The sequence below is a fragment of the Eptatretus burgeri genome, chromosome 6, assembly GCF_056783735.1.
Source record: "Eptatretus burgeri isolate ZD-2024b chromosome 6, Ebu_testis_v1, whole genome shotgun sequence".
Lineage (NCBI taxonomy): Eukaryota > Metazoa > Chordata > Myxini > Myxiniformes > Myxinidae > Eptatretus > Eptatretus burgeri.
The window spans coordinates 13,425,833-13,442,298 of record NC_140966.1 but is presented as its reverse complement, the minus strand read 5'-3'; the positions used below and the strand labels follow the sequence as shown (position 1 = coordinate 13,442,298).

Here is a 16,466-nt window from a genome sequence, read left to right as displayed (position 1 = left end):
CAGGTAATGAAAGTCTTGTGTTTTAATATTTAATAGGTTGATGATACTGGTTTGGTTTAGTGCATTGCATGTTGAACACGATGCAACCCACGGCCTTCATTACTCAACTGCATTTCATGGGGAGGTTACCATCCATGCTGTAGTGGATTGCCCTTCAGTTAAATGCAACAAAACAAGCCAGACTACGGGGTTACAAAAGCAATTAACTTTGATGTCGTTCTGAAAATTGATGATGACAAGATGTAACCGAGAGAATGAGTAAGATAAATATATTGAGTTGATATAAGTCCGAGTGCTACAGCGGTGACTCTTGCTCCCCAAGCTTTGTTTATTTTTAAGAGTCGCAGCATCATAAAGTGTGAGAAGTGTGTTGGCCATTTCAAACGACCATCTATCAGAGAGCCCCAAACAGCTCTCTCAGAATCCTGTTGCTGAAAATTCTTCTGCAATAAGTTGGCCATCCTGCTTACAATATACACCATAATTCATCATTTCATTCACACTTTATTTCATCATTGTTCCATTCTCACCATAACCCTGGTGGTGGCTCAGCGGTTAAGGTGGTAGGATCTTAAGGTTCTGACTTCAAGCCTGCACCATGCCAATATTGTTGTGGGCCGGGGGTCGGTGGCGAGGATTGACCGCGAGATGGAGCAGTAGGGTCGTCGCCACCGAGTACCCGGAATTGAAGGTCGTAACCCTTGGATAACTCCAAAGGTCACGGTTCCCTTAGCAGACTGTGGATGCCAATATTTTGACGGTGTGGGGTTGGGTTAATTGCCTAATTTCAATATACCTAAGTACCCACGTTGTCTAACTACTGGGGAAAACCACACCCTCGACAGACCTCGGGCGGAACGGGCCGTTTACCGAGCCCGATCCGGGTGTAAACTGAGCGGGGATTACCAAGATCCGTCGGTCCAAATGAACAATTGCAGCAACAAGGCCTACCTAATTCCCAATACGCACCATGCTAAAGCAATGAGCTGGTACATTTAACAAGAGGATTTATTTATGAACAATAATCGGGGAGGGGAGCACACAAAGAGCAGAGTTAAAACCGAATATACAGTCAATGTACAAGGGCGAGATACTTAAGCAATGTCTACTTATCGGACTAACTGAACTGCAGGGACTCTGGCTGTTTGTGTGCAAAAGGTTTCCAAATCCGTAACAATATAACATCAGTTGGGTTGACTCACCCTATCATCCTTCGGAGGTCATCAAAATGAGTACCAGCTCGCTACGAGTGCGGCAGTTGGGTATCTTGTGTTGGAGTGGTGACCTGTCAAAGATCGTAACCCCTAGTCAATGAAACTGCTTCGGTAGCCTTATGCGCTTAATGGCACGAGAGTGTCATCCTATTCTCAACTAGAAGGGCACTCGGTGGAGCGCTACCTCCACCATGTAATGCCTGATCCACAAGAACATATCCGGTCCAATACATTTTTGAAATATCATGTTATACACTACTATATTGTTTTTGGCCGTCTCTCAATGGAAAATAATTACTTAAAAATAAATAAGTAAATAATTCTTGTATCCAGATCCGGATTCGGATACTCACCAAAATGGAATCGATTCGTCCTTGCGACCACACACCCAACCTGTCCACCAAGTTTTGTCCGAATCCGGCCACAGGTTTTTGAGATATCGTGCTATATATCTTTTTGAGCGCGATCTCTCAATGGTGAAGAATCACTTTAAAAATTCTCGTCGTCGGATCCGGATCCGGATCTTCGCCAAAATCTAATCAGTTCGTCCTTGTCACACACCAAACCTGTCCACAAAATTTCATCCGGATGTGTCTGCAACTTTGTGAGATATCCTGTACACAAACAAACAAACAGATAGACAGAAAGGGGTGAAAACATAACCTCCTTCACCTTCGGTGCTGGAGGTAACAAATCCAAAATGATAGTGACATCACACTAAAAAGAATCATTATTTTGTTGGGACGTGTGAGGAAAAGTTTTGATGCCTGTTGATTGGATTTCCTGTGAAAGATTGTAAATTATGATTCATTGTAGAGGTCATACTGCAAGTGAACACGATGATTTCGGAGCAAGACTACGGCCGTCTTTTTGCCGTCGTGCATTTTGCTGCCCGCCAGTGGAAGGTGACTGCAGAAGACTTGATTCTGATTGAGACACCATTGCAGGCGGAGTGTGGAGACCGTATCTGCATGGAGAAGGTGATTGTTCTGATATCTGCCCTACAAGGTCTCGCCTCGTTTGACTTTGCTTATTTACTTTGCATTTTACAGCAAAATGTAACAAATCAAATTGTGCTTCATTAGTGTCATTTGGTTTATAACGATTGTCTTGGAAAACATGATTAACTATGATTCAATTAGCCAAAGCAAATTGGGGCAGAATTCTTCAACAAATTGGCTGTAAATACGTCCTGAAGTCAGTTTCATAGTTAACCTCCACTACCGAAGGTGGATGGAGGTTATGCTTTCACCGGTCTGTTTGTCTGTCTGTTTATCTGTCTGTGAGCAGGATATCTCAAAAAATTGTGGACGGATTGGGCCAAAATTTGGTGAACAGGTTGGAGGGTGTGTGACAAGGACGAAACGATTAGATTTTGGAGAAGATTTGGATCCAGATCCAGATACTATAATTTTTTCTGATTTTTCACCATTATATAGATAGCGTCAAAAACGATATATACAGGGTGGCCTGAAAGTCACTTTACCCCTTCCCAGTGAAGCATTGTTCTTGAACTCTTTTAATATACAGGTTTGATTGTGCAGTACTTACAATAATTAATTTGTCATTGTATCTGTATGTGCTCCATCATTCTTCTGAGTCATTGTTTCCGCATACCATAGCAGGCGAGGGCAGAGGGGAAAGGACGGAGGGAAGTGCGAGAAATTTATCAGGGGTAAAGTAACTTTCGGGCTACCCTGTATATATATATATATATTATAGCACAATAAAAGTTGTGGACGAGTTATGACAAAATTTGGTGAATGAGTTGATTAGGAGACAAGAACAAGCCAATTACATTTTGGTTCAGGTCCGGATCCAGATCCAGCCTATCAGTGAGATACAAAACGTAAACTGTTCAGCCTGGCGGAGGGATGCACTCGACTGAGTGGCGTTCTAGTTTTGTTTTTTTTCGTTTTTGTATACATTGTCGAGGCTCGTATGAGAGCTAACACAACGCACAGCAAGAGGGGTGGGAGACGGAAGGACTAAACGGTGGGGAACAGAGAAATTCAGGTAAATTGGTCTTGAATTATTAGTCTCACCCATTCCCGAAGTTGTGCATGTGTCGGTTTGTCCCGTCCGTCTACAGATATACTTTAATAGAGATCATTAATTCTCAGATCGATTGTAATCTATATGCCCAACGTTGTTCTACATTGTTAAATGCTCTGTTTTATAACACCAGGAGCAATGAGTGCTATGCCATACACATTTACATAAGAGAGAATTGGAGTCCTTCCCCTATCCAGAACCCCCGGGAATATGAGTTTTATTCACTGCCTGAAACCCTCCCGTATCCACCTCAAATACAGCCACAAGATTTCAACTTATTCCTTCCACCAGTGCAGGAGTGCATGTAAATCAAGATGACGTATACACTGTAGGCACTTAACTTAAATAGCAGGATGTGACACTGCTTTTGTCATTGAACCGGGTGAAACAATACTGTTTGTGGGTTTGTTTCCGGCTATCATCCCTCCAGCAATTTATTTCATTGTTTAAGTTACGTTTAAAAATTGCTGATTTATAAACACTTGATGGTTAATCAACATTTGGAAGCCATCATTAGTTTGGGGCCATGTGGTAACCACTTGGACTGTAATTGAGCAACATAGCCTAACTGTACCGAAAAATGATCTTCAAAGTGGTCCTTGGTTTATGTTCATGGACGTATGGATCTTCACTGGGGTAAATGCTCCTTCATGACTGTTCATGTCATGGTACTCGTGCAGCCCACTGGATAAGCCTTCTGATTGTGGAGCTGGCCTTAATAAGAGCATGGATTAACAAGTGACGCCAAGCCTTGATGTTGTCTTCCCCATTTCTCATTCAGGTTTTGCTTGTTGGAGGAGACAACTTCACACTGCTTGGGCGCCCGTTACTGAAGTGAGTGCTGTTTTATTTAACATGCACAGAGCATTACTCTCACCATTCCTTTACCAGCGAGATCTCAACTACTTCAGGCCAGATTGATAGCATAAAGACCCACCAGAATGAGACGCTGCTCGTTTCCACACCAAGTAAAATAGTCTCTCCAAACATGTTGGACCATACTGGTTCGCACTTCTGCTAATGGGAAACTTGAAGTTTAGTTCTCGCTTGAACTATTTTAGAACTTGCTTGTGGAGGCAAGATCATCTTAAAGTGGTTCTGGGATTTGGGTAACCCCGTGTGTTGTACACATTTTCTCCGACACACCGCCGCCTCGGTTGCTTCCGATGTTTGAACAAACAAAATGGCAAGATGTAACTTTTTTTTTATGCCTCCACAGCTAAAGGCTGGAGGCGTTATGTTTTCCGGTTGTCCGTCTGTTATCGGGTTTTTTTTGTCTTACCATGATGACTTGTGAACCATTGAAGAGATTACAACCAAACTTGGCACAATGAAGAACTGCAATACGAAGATGAACTCATGATCAAACTTCAAAAATAAACTATCATCAAAAATAAATTCACCAAACTTGGTAGTTATGATCACCACATGGCAAGAAGGTGCTCGAGTACTATCATTTTTGGCCCGCACCTTGGGGCAGGGTCAAAAGGTCAAATACCAAAAAATGTAATTACGGGCACATTTTTAAATGAAACGTACATGCAATCAACATTGAGGAACACATGAAATAGTAACGATTTTTGGGATTTGACAGGGTTCATGTCCCAGAGGGTGGGGACTTTGGGTCACAGAGGTCGAAATGGGAAAATAAAAGTTAAACTCACAATCTGATGTTGGGTCATTATTGGTGGAACTTTTCGCCATCTTTCAACTTGCTTTAGGTGTGAAGCGTGGGGATTTGCTGTGGCGCACCATCGACTTTGCTCTAGTTTTGGATTATTTTCATCGCAAGGGATCGCTAAGTGCAACTCCAGCTTTACAGCAAGTTAACAGGAAGTGAACTACTAGTTAATTGGTTGGTTCCAGAGTAAAACCTGGATAATCCTCTGGGGTGAACTCACTGACAAATGCACCATTTTTTTTTCAAAATGAAACGTGGTTGTGATCATACTTGTATTCCTTTATCTTGTAGCTACTTGTGTTAATCGAGCAAGTTTATTACCCTCGCCGAAGGAGAGGGTGTTGCATTTGGGTCCGTTTGTTTGTTTCTCTGTTTGTTTGTTTGTTTGTCTGTACAACTTTCGTGTTTATCTTCGCAACCGCTTGTCGGATTGAGACAAAATTGTCACAATTGGTGCGACTACTCATGTAGAATGTTTTAATTATAATTATGACATCATAGGTCACGTGGCGTGATCGCCATGTTGGAAAAACTTTGGACCTCTGTATCTCTGAAACCACACAAAGATAAAAATTGAAGTTTCGCACATAGCAAGTACATAGTATAAATGGGAAATGAGTGATTTTTTTAAATGCTATTGTTACGGTGCCGGGGGGTCGGCCGCCAACCGACCGCTCTCACGGAGTCGCAAGTCGAGTCGGCCCGACCGATCGCCCGGAATATAGATCGCTGCCCGGATAAGTCCGAGTCGATGGGTCCTTGTACAAGAACCGAAATACGCCAATGGGCAGATCACGTGGGGTAGGGTCGATTGCCAATCTTCAATGTACCTAAATACCCATGTGATCCAACTACCGGGGTATTCCACCCTCGACTGAACTCGTACGGAACAAACCGCCGAGGCGAGCCTGTCCCGTGCGCGATTCCGAGCGGCTTAATCGCTGAGAACCGTCGGTCCAAATGTCCCCCTTTTACGGCAAACCAACGGCTTTCTAACTCCCAACACACGAAATGCTCAGTCGATGAAAGAATCGACGCGACGAGCTGAAAACATTTAACAATTGGGGTATTTATTAATAATAATGGGGAACTAGGGAAGCACGCAAGAGCAGAACTATACCGACTTTACGAAATGCAATGCAAACATTTACAGCACACAAAGCACTTAACAATTTCCTACTTATTAGACGGGCCCACGGACACACGTACGCACACACACCCCCAAGTAATGGTGGCTGGGACCTTTAATAACGGGGCTCCAGCTCGGAGGACAGGTGAGCTGAAACCCAGAACCTATCTCGAACCTCTCCACCTCGTGTGGTCTTCAAGTTGTTCGGACCCGGGCTCCAGCGAGAGCGAGCTGGACCCAATCGCCGTGAGCCGCGATCCTTCCCGAGCTCCCGCGAATCCTCCCACGCTTCTCAACACGTGCTGGTGAGACGAGGCGCCGATCCTTCCCATTGATGCGCCGCTTCCGTCAAGGAACCACCTCCAAGAAGAGGTCGATGAGTCGCACCAAGCCGGGAACCAAACGGAGAACAAAGAACTCCACGAACCACGAAGAAGAAGCCACCACTCGCAGCTCGAGCCGAGTAACCAGCTCAACTTTCTTCCAAACAAAGCAGCTCTCCAAAAAGCCTACCGAGCCAAGCAGGACCCGAATTTCTGCTGAACAACTCCTCTGCAGAAGCAAAAAGCTTCCGAAGGCTTCAACCCTAACCCAAGCCAAACAGGACCCGAAGGTCTGCTGAACGACGCAGCCCTCAACTCCCTTCTCCAACTCAGAACACGAACCAAGAAAGGATCTCCTCTTTATCCTTCTCCGCCCGCCTCTCCCGCACGACTCATGCCCTCGCGATCCAGCTCCCGCTCAACCACGGGTGGGAGGGAGTTGTTGACATCATGAATCACGGGACGGCAGGGTTCTTCTTCCTCTTCGCAGAAGAGGGGGAGGGACGTCTCCATTGTTTCTTTCCCTAACTATTAAATCGATCCGCAGTACATCTAATCGATTTCTAAACATTTAAACAATGGAAGGTGAGCTATCGAGGGAACAAGCACTTATCGACATCGCTGACTAAAGGAACTTGTATGTTCTGTGCAATCGAATTCCAAATTCGTAACAATATAGGTGACTTCGTTGTGACATCATAATTGCATATGTAGAACATAACATCCGATCAGTATGAAAAAATTTTGAGGGTCATGTCATCAAGGGATAAAATGGTCCACAATTTTTTTTCCGATGATGTCATCGGTCACGTGATTCGGCAGCCATATTGTTTAAAAAAAAAAAATAAAAACCGTAACACACCAGTACACAAACGCCACACAAAACTACACAACGCACCACACAAAACAAGTCCTGGCAAGGGTCTGCAATCTCTGATTACTCTTTTTTTCTTGTTGATACTTGGATTTGTGCCGTGTGTGTTCAGTTTTTTTGACAAATGACAAACATCATACGTTTTTCCTGAATAACACTTTATTATTGTGCTTGGTGTTACATCGGAAGACATCAAGTTTACTGATTCTGGAACAGAGCGGGAGCAAGCACTCAATTCCAAACTTCGCTCTTGGTTGTCTTGTGCTGTGTTACCAGAAAGGATTTGGTGCGGGTGGAGGCAACCGTAATAGAGAAGACTGAGACGTGGCCAAAAATATCCTTTTTCTACAAAGCCCGAAGAAGACAGCAACGTAAACATGGTAGGATCATTGTGTGCACAAGTGCATGCATCCCTAACATTCTCTGCCAAAGATCTGCTCGAACTTGATGTGTGTTCAATGTACTTTATCAGTGTAAGCTCTGCAAACTGGGGGCATTTCAAACATCCTGTCTTGTGGACGGAAACCTCCGGACAAGATGCAACCACACCCAACAGCCACCGTCACGTGCCAGAGTCTTCACACGTTTTTGTGTTGTTCTTTTTTTGTGTTTGGTTAGGGGATTGTTCGGTTAGACACCAGAATCAAAGGGGATTGAGAAAAGGAAGGAAGATGAGAATGGGCAGGGAATGAATAAAAGTTGCACCTTTTTTGCATATGTTGTAAGTCGACGTTTGTTGCATACAATTTTCAGTTGGTAATTTTCACACAATGGTGGTGTTCTGCCACAGTGCCACGATCATGTGAATATCATAGTTTGGCTGATGTTCCATCAAAATTTCCTCCCCATCCAGCAAAGATGGACAGAGGTTGATTTCACCCCTGCCTGTCTGTCTGTCTGTCTGTGTCTGAGCAGCATATCTCAAAAAATTATGGACGGATTTGGATGAAATTTGGTGGATGGGTTTGGTGTGTGACAAGGACGAATTGATTAGATTTTGGTGAAGATCCGATTCTGGAGCTGGATACGAGCATCTTTTTTGCGATTCTTTGCAATTGGGTGATGGGGACAAATCCAATATCTCAAAAAGTTATGGATGGGTTTTAACAAAACTTGGTGGATGAGTTGGTTAGGTGACAAGAACAAGGCAATTCGATTTTGGTTCAGTTCCGGATCCAGATCCAGCCAATCAGTGGGATACAAAACGTAAACCGTTCAGCCTGGCGGAGGTATGCGCTCTACCGAGTGCCGTTCTAGGATTTGTCAACTGGCTTTATCTCTAAATTAGATTGTCTGGTTTTAAAGTAGTCTCGGCACTTACAGCAGAGATGCATTTCAATGTTGGACGCATGCCACGAGGCAGGAGTTGTGACCTGACGAACTAACCTATTCAGTGGTGCAGTTATGACCGAGTTGCTGCTTTCACTTTCATTGTGTGTTTATGTGTGTTGTGCCCATGCAGTGATAACAGCCGCTCAGACTGTGCTGAGGATTAACTCTATAGACATCGCCCCAACTCTGAGGTGATGACAGCCAGCCAGCTCATCTCGCCGGCGGGGTTCGACCCAACGACAGCTGTGGCAAGCAACGTGTACAGTAGATTTGTCTGTGCAGAATGCAGACCTTTTTATTATTGCAATAAAACGATTGAAATCTCGTTTCATTGCCAAGTTAATTCTGTCGGAGTTGTTGCTGCCTGGTTGCAGGTGCAGAGAAGTGATGCACCACAACTGTTGAATGCTTTGTTGACTTGATCGGCGTATTTAGTCTACAGTAGGATGAAGCCCTCCCTTCAGTATGGTCTGTTTTGTTCTATTAAGTATAATTTGAGGGCATTGTACTCCAACCAAATTAATATTTCATTTTCATCTCTCCATCTCATCATTGTTCTCCCTCTGCTTCTTCCAGGGCCTTCTCCACATTGCGATTTGTAATTCTAGTTCCACGCCGGTTGTCGTTCTTCGTGTTGCGTTTCCAGCCCAGTTCCATTTCAGTTTTTCCATTATGACCAGAACGTGAATGAATTTTGTTTTCTGTCTGATCTATTGGTTTCTCCCTTTGTCCCTTTTGGTTCTACCAATACAAGACGAATCTCTCCATGGCTCTGCATGATCATCAAGTTTTGCTCCATATTTTTAGTTGGAGATCGTGTCTCATTGTTGGGACAACACATTGATTGTAAACTTTGTTTTTCATGACATTTTGAATTTTTACAAATGCTGCCGATTCTGCTCTCGTTGGTCTCTTAACTTCTATAAAGTCATCTGTATTAATTTGTACTGTATGTCTTGTCCTATGTAATAGCTGGTTGTTGCTTCTTCATTTGTATGCAGCAAACAGATGGGGGTGCAGTTGTACGACTGATGCAATGCCCCCTCCCCTGTAGGTTAGAGCAGGAATTTAGCTTGGGTGGCTCCCCCACTCTTGGTGAAGGATACTGTGGGATATTTAAGCCCACAAACTAATAGCAGACACGACTCCCAGTTTGTCCATCCGAGCGAGGGACGGCACATACATTGACGATTCATCCTGCCTGTGAAACACCGGGATGGCAGTCTCCAGCCGGTTCGGGATTGAACCCAGGCTAGACAACTCAGAGGCAAGTGTATGTACCTCTAAGCCATCCTGCCAGTCCACTGAGTTTTATTTATTTAATTAATTTTTTGAACTTTCCTTTTTTTGCATTGCAGTTAAACATCAATTTTGTCTGTTTTCCACTTCTATCTTTTGACGTCCTCAAATTGAGCTCTTCTTTCAAGATTTATGGTTCCTCACCATTGTTTTAAATTAAATTAGAATGACACTCGGTACAGTGCATACCTCCACTAGGCTGAACAGTTTACGTTTTGTATCCCGCCGATAGGCCAGATCTGCATCCGGACCTAACCAAAATCTAATCGGCTCGTTCTTGTCACACGCCCAACCTATCCACCAAGTTTCGTCCAAATCCGTCCACAACCTTTTGAGATATCGTGCTGACAGACAAACGGGTGACAATACAAGGTGTACGGAGGTAACCAGTCATCTGCAAATCGTAGGAGCTTTTGTCTTTCTCCATCGATATTAATTCCTCTCTTTTCCCAATTTAGATGTTGGGTTAGATTTGGGTGAGATTGCCCTCCTTTTTGCATCTCTTTCGATCTTGATCTTGCCACAGTTTGGTGCAGTTTTATAATTAAATAGACTTCAGTTCTTGTTATTTTGTAAAGCCATGATTGTTGTAACCATTATAAATGTTGCAACCATTATTTTGCATAACGTTTGTTTTTGTAATACCACAAAAGCAATGGAACTCCACCTTATTGCGGTGCTGGAGTTTGTGTGTTCTGATGATTCCAAGAGCTATTGCAGAGGTATCATGACTTTATCAATACCATAAGGGTCACTCATGGTGGAGATGTCAAGGAATGGAAACCAGAGGAGGAGAATTTCCTTGATATCAAGTGGAGTGAGTCTGCCAAAACCCAATCAACATGACATAATCGCCCTCAATCCCTGGCACCTCTCAAACTGCTGATTACAGGAGAGAGGTGTTAACATCCGCTGGGTATGACAAGGCTCCCATTGGGCATCAAATCGCTCCACACTGCCAAAAATAATTTTCTTAAAATAATAAAAGTTTTCTTGCAGCGACAAAACTTTTTTCATTATTTTCTTGTTTCAAAAAAACTTTTCTTATTTTGAGGAAATATTTTCTTCCGAAGAAAATCTGAAAACTCTGGTAGAAGAACTCAACATTAACTGGTGTGAGAGAAGCAAGACAAAAAGTATAAAATTGATTGCGGTAGAAACACGGTTGCATGCTCTACAAAGGGTGAATATAGTTTAATTTCCTGAGAAAACATGAGTTGGCTGGAAATGTTACAAGAGTTTGTCTGATTGAACTGCTCAAGTTAAATTGACCAAGAAAAAAGAAATCCCATCTGAAAAAAATTGAAGTCATCATGACTCATGATGAGTCAAGATATTGGCGATGAAGTGGTGGAATATATTCCAACTTAGTGCGTATAGAAAGTCTACACCGCCTTTAAAAATTTTCACCTTTTGTTGCCTTATCACCTGGAGTTAAGTTGTACTAGTACGTGCCCGTATGTGCATGTGTGGCCGTGCGTGCAAAAAAAAAACTTTCAAACCACTTGCCAGAAACAACAACCACACAGGCCGTTCGTTCCTTCGCTCTCGCGTGCCCGTACGTACGTGGCCGTACGTGCAAAAAAAAGAAGAATTGTGACGTCATAGCACCGTGTCCTGTCATTGGTTTGGTAAATAAATAGCCATAACTCGGGAACCACTTGTCCGATTAATATCAAACCTTGAAAAGGCACATCCACAGGGCCCCAGAAATATACCTGGCAAGTTTCAATGAGATCGGACCAGTGGTTGTCGAGAAACGGCGGTCGCAGATACACAGACAAGCCGGTAGGCGACATGGGTGGTCGCTATATAATTGCATACTAGTCATACAGTTTTTGACGGATCGGGCTGAATATTTTTGACAAAGAGGTTGACAAGTCTGAAGACGACGATGGTTCACGAGTGGTATTTGACGATGTAGATTGTTTCAGAAGTCAAGGATGAGACAATGTGATGATGTTTGACCAAGTTATAAAAATGATCAACATGATGTGGTACGAGTGATGGGTTATTAGCTGCAAAATGTCGAAAACCCGGTTTCGTTCAACAACTTTCAAAATTTGACCTTTGCATAACCTTTAAAGGTCACAACACAATGTTGTGGACATTAAAATAAGGAAACAGGATACGTGCTATAGCTTAATGGAGTGAGTTTATCGAAGAAGGTCGAAAACCCGGTTCAATTCCCACAACTTTGAAAATTTGACCTTTGTGAACTTTAAAGGTCAAGGATTATGACCTTTGGTGCAAAACTTCCTTTGGAACATTCCAGGAACAATACAACGTCATATAGGCTATATGGCATTTCGCACTCCTCGGATTATCCATACTTTGATGAAATCAGCGTAAAAACAAAGTTGAAGGGGGCACCACGGGCAAGGTGTTCGAGATCGAGCAAAATGGTTTCAAGACTTCAGGTGGGGAATGACCTCAAGATTATGCATAAAAAATATTGTCATCCTAGCTCTCAAAGTTTGGGCGGCCGTATGATTTTTATGTCAAATTTCACAATTTTCTAGGTTCGTGACCTTGACCTTGACCTTGGGACGAAAATGAAAAATCGAGCTCCGTGGGGCAATGCAGGTGCCATTGGGCGAACCAAATACCAAAACCCCAGCCAGATTCGACAAACCCCTCGGAGAAGATAATTTTTTACGTCAAAATTCGAAATTTTCTAAGTTCGTGACCTTGTGACCTTGACCTTGGGACGAAAATGAAAAATCGAGCTCCGTGGGGCTATGCAGGTGCCATTGGGCGAACCAAATACCGAAACCCCTGCCAGATTCGACAAACCCCCAAGAAGAAGATGCAAATTGAAATTGGCTACCCCCTAAAAACACATGTTTTTTGGGTGTGGCTCCGCCCAAAATGGGTGCACCACGCCCATTCTCAGGAAAACACAACTAGATCATGATATAAACCTCCCACCAAAATTTTTTATCAGGATCGGATCAAAACCCACGAAGCTATGCTCGGGACAGACAGACAGACAGACAAGCCGGTAGGCGGACATGGGTAGTCGACTACCCAATAGAACCTGACGCAATGGGCCCGTTCGATGGGGAATGACCTGAGGATTAAGCACAAGAAAATTAATGATTCAAGCTTCAAGGGTTAATGCTGCAGATTGTTTTTTCGTTAAAATACCCCCACATTTAGAGGTTTTTTGGCCATTGCTAGGCAACTGAGGGGTCCATAGCAACGGTTCTTTCTCAAACATAACTAGGACATACCATGAACCTACCATACCAGTTTCATGTATATCTGACTCATAGTCTCTGAGATATAACGAACTTCGTTTTTTTTATTGTTTTCGACCAGGGTTCATTCAAAGTCTATCTTCTCCGACAGTTTTCATAGGATCCGGCTGTAAATTTTTGACAATATGCCTGAATTATACTGCCCACAGTCGGTCGTGGCCCGATTTTTGATTTTCGAAAAAAATATTTTTTTATGATTTAAAAAAAAATTCAAAGTCCCGTTGCTCGGCAACCAAAGGGGTTAGCAACCAGTACCTATGCAGCACAACGAGGTCATAAACTGGTCCTACCACCCAAATGTCATCAAAATCGAACAACTGCAAGGGGGTCAAAAACCCCCGACAAACACACACACGGACAGACCGACACCACGACCAACAAATAAGGGTCGATCAAAAAAAACTTTATTTTTTTATTTTTTTCGAAGTTTTTTTTTTCCGACTCGATCGACTATCCAACAGACAGACATGTATACAGACACACAACAATAACGAATATAGTAATCGCTTATTTTTTTTCGGGAAAATTTTTTCGTGAACCAAAAAGCGTGGAAGCCGATTTTTGATTTTCGAAAAAATATATATAAAAATATTTTTCGGATATTTTTCAAAAATTTCAAAGTCACGTTTCTAGGCAACGGTGGCGTCCATAGCAACGGTGCTCAAAAGCACACAACTAGATCCTGGTATGAACCTACCAGTCAAGTTTAATCAAAATCGGTTGACTCCTCTGGCCTCCAGAGCTGTCCATTACATACATACAGACAGACGGAAAACCTGAGAATAAAGGTAGTCTCGCGACCACCCATCAGACACACACACAGAGATTGCTGGAATTATAGATAGATTAAATCAGAAGTTTTCCACCTTTATTCACGCTTTTGAAGTGCAAAACAAATTTCAGAAAAGTAATTAAAAATACAAAACTGGAATATCGGTTGGATAAGTAAGTGTCCACCCCCCTGAGTTTATACTTGGTGGAAGCACCTTTGACAGCAATTACAGCTGTGAGTCTGTTGGGATAGGTCTCTTCCAACTTTGCACACCTTGATTGGGCAATATTTGCTTATTCTGTACAAAACTGTTCAAGCTCAGTTAAAGTTGCGTGGGGAGCTTTGATTGACAGCAATCTTAAAGTCATGCCACAGATTTTCGATTGGATTTAGGTCAGGACTCTGACTGGGCCACTCAAGGACATTTATCTTTTTGTTCCTTAGCCACTCCAGTGTAGCTTTGGCTATGTACTTCAGGTAGTTGTCATGCTGGAAGGTGAACTTCCGTCCTAATTTCAGCTTTCTTGCAGAGGGCAGCAGGTTTTTCCTCTCGGATTTTTCTGTATTTTGCTCCTTTCATTTTCCCTTCCATCCTGATAAGTGCCCCAGTCCCTGCTGATGAGAAACATCCCCACAACATGATGCTGCCAACACCATGCTTCACAGTAGGGATGGTGTTATTTGGGTGATGTGCTGTGTTGGGTTTGTGCCAAACTTAACGTTTTTCATCTAGGCCAAAAAGTTCCATCTTGGTTTCTTCAGACCAGAAAACTTTTTGCCACATGACTTCAGAATCTCCAGAGTATTTTTTTGTGTACCTCAAACGGAACTCAAGGTGGGCTTTTTTGAGTAATGGCTTCCTTCTTGCCACCCTTCCATACAGGCCAGACATGTGCAGTGCTGGGGATATTGTTGTCACGTGCACACAGTGACCGTACTTTATCATAAAGGCCTGTAGCTCTTTCAAAGGTGCCATTGGTTTCTTGGTGGCCTCTATGATCAGTTTCCTGTCATCCAGTTTGGAGGGATGGTCTGATCTCGGCAGGGTCTTGATGGTGCCATTCGTCTTCCACTTCTTCACGATTGTCTTTACTCTGCCCCAAGGGATATTCAAGGCCTTTGAAATATTTTCTACCCATCCCCTGATCTGTGCCTTTCCATAACTTTATCCTGGAGGTCTTTTGAAAGCTCTTTGCTGCTCATGGTTGAGTCTTTGCTGTGAAATTCACTACCCAGCAGAGGAAACCTACAGGAACAGCTAATTTTATTCTGAAATAATCAGAATCGCTACACTTCAACACAGGTGTCAGCCAATTAACTTGGTGTGTGATTTTGAATGTGATTGGTTCCACCTGAGCTAATTTACAATCGCTATTATAAGGGGGGTGGACACTTATCTAACCAAGATATTCTAGTTTTGTATTTTTAATTAATTTTTTTGAAATTCGTATAATTTGGTTTTCACTTGGATGTTGTGGGTTACGATGTGTAAATAAAGGTGGAAATAGTCTGATTTCATGTAATTTCATTCCAGGCTATAAGGCAACAAAAGGTGAAAATTTTGAAAAGGGGGGTGTAGACTTTCTATAGGCACTGTAAACGAACCCAACAAAACACATGGGTGACTTCAATACAAACGTGAGGGAGATGAAGAAGCTGTTGTGAGTTTTGGAATTCGAAAGAGGAAGCAGGTTGATGGAATTTGAGAAATAACTTCTACATCATGAACAGCTTCAAAAAATAATTTGTGAATCAGCACTAAAAAAAATACTCTACTGGTATGAATGATTCTGCAGTGATGGGAAATCACCATTTTGGTTCGGACCCCTGCCTGGTTTCGTCGTCGTCGTCGTCATGACGTGTAATTGTCGCTGTTCTATTCATCACATCATCTCTTTCATGTTCTCAAGTTTTATCACCAGGTTTCTGACTCTTTCATAAGCGTTCGTTCTTTGAAAGCAGATCTCATATTACAATGGACACAAGTGGCTCCAACAATGTGTTTGAGTATTGGAGACGATTCAATCACCTGACTTTAATATCGTTGGGTGATTCAATTATCTTGGGTACAGTATGTTGGAGTAAGGGAGGGGTGGAGGAACGTTTTCCATGGGATTTACAATGGGTGAGACACACATTGTAAATCCAATAGAACACTTCTTTTGTATGCAGCACAAGGCTGCGGACAGCATCATTGGCTGAAGGTGTGACTGTGGCACTGATGGGTGTGACAATGCCCTTTGTCGTCGGTTTGGGCAGGAATTTGGGATTACATCAAGATGCCGGCGATAACTCGTCTACTCTTCGCAAAGGACACCGTGGAGTCTTTAACATCGACCAACAAATGCTGGAAGACAGGATGCCAGTTTATCCTCCATCTGAGAGACGTCACACAATGATTAATCACCCTGCCTGTGAAACACCAAGGTAACAGTTTATGGCTGGGTCAGGATTCGAACCCAGGCAAGACAGCCGAGAGGCGAATGTGCGTACCGCTCGGCCAGCCCCTCATGGAATACGACGA

The 16,466-nt window shown here is 43.0% G+C and overlaps 1 protein-coding gene across 2 annotated transcripts in view; it reads left to right on the top strand.

Moving 5' to 3' along the window:
- MRPL21 (mitochondrial ribosomal protein L21) overlaps positions 1–9,549 on the top strand; it is a 31,369-nt gene extending 21,820 nt beyond the window's left edge. Inside the window, exons 4-7 of one of the 2 annotated variants that reach the window (XM_085884097.1) lie at positions 2,031–2,194; positions 4,051–4,103; positions 7,553–7,656; positions 8,739–9,549. In XM_085884097.1, the coding sequence (XP_085740223.1) occupies positions 2,031–2,194; positions 4,051–4,103; positions 7,553–7,656; positions 8,739–8,803 (386 nt within the window). In that variant the 3' untranslated portion in view covers positions 8,804–9,549. Of the gene's footprint in view, positions 1–2,030; positions 2,195–4,050; positions 4,104–7,552; positions 7,657–7,748; positions 7,875–8,738 lie in introns of those variants that run through there. The other variant, XM_085884098.1, reaches the window with a different exon arrangement.
- The last annotated feature ends 6,917 nt before the right edge of the window (positions 9,550–16,466 follow it).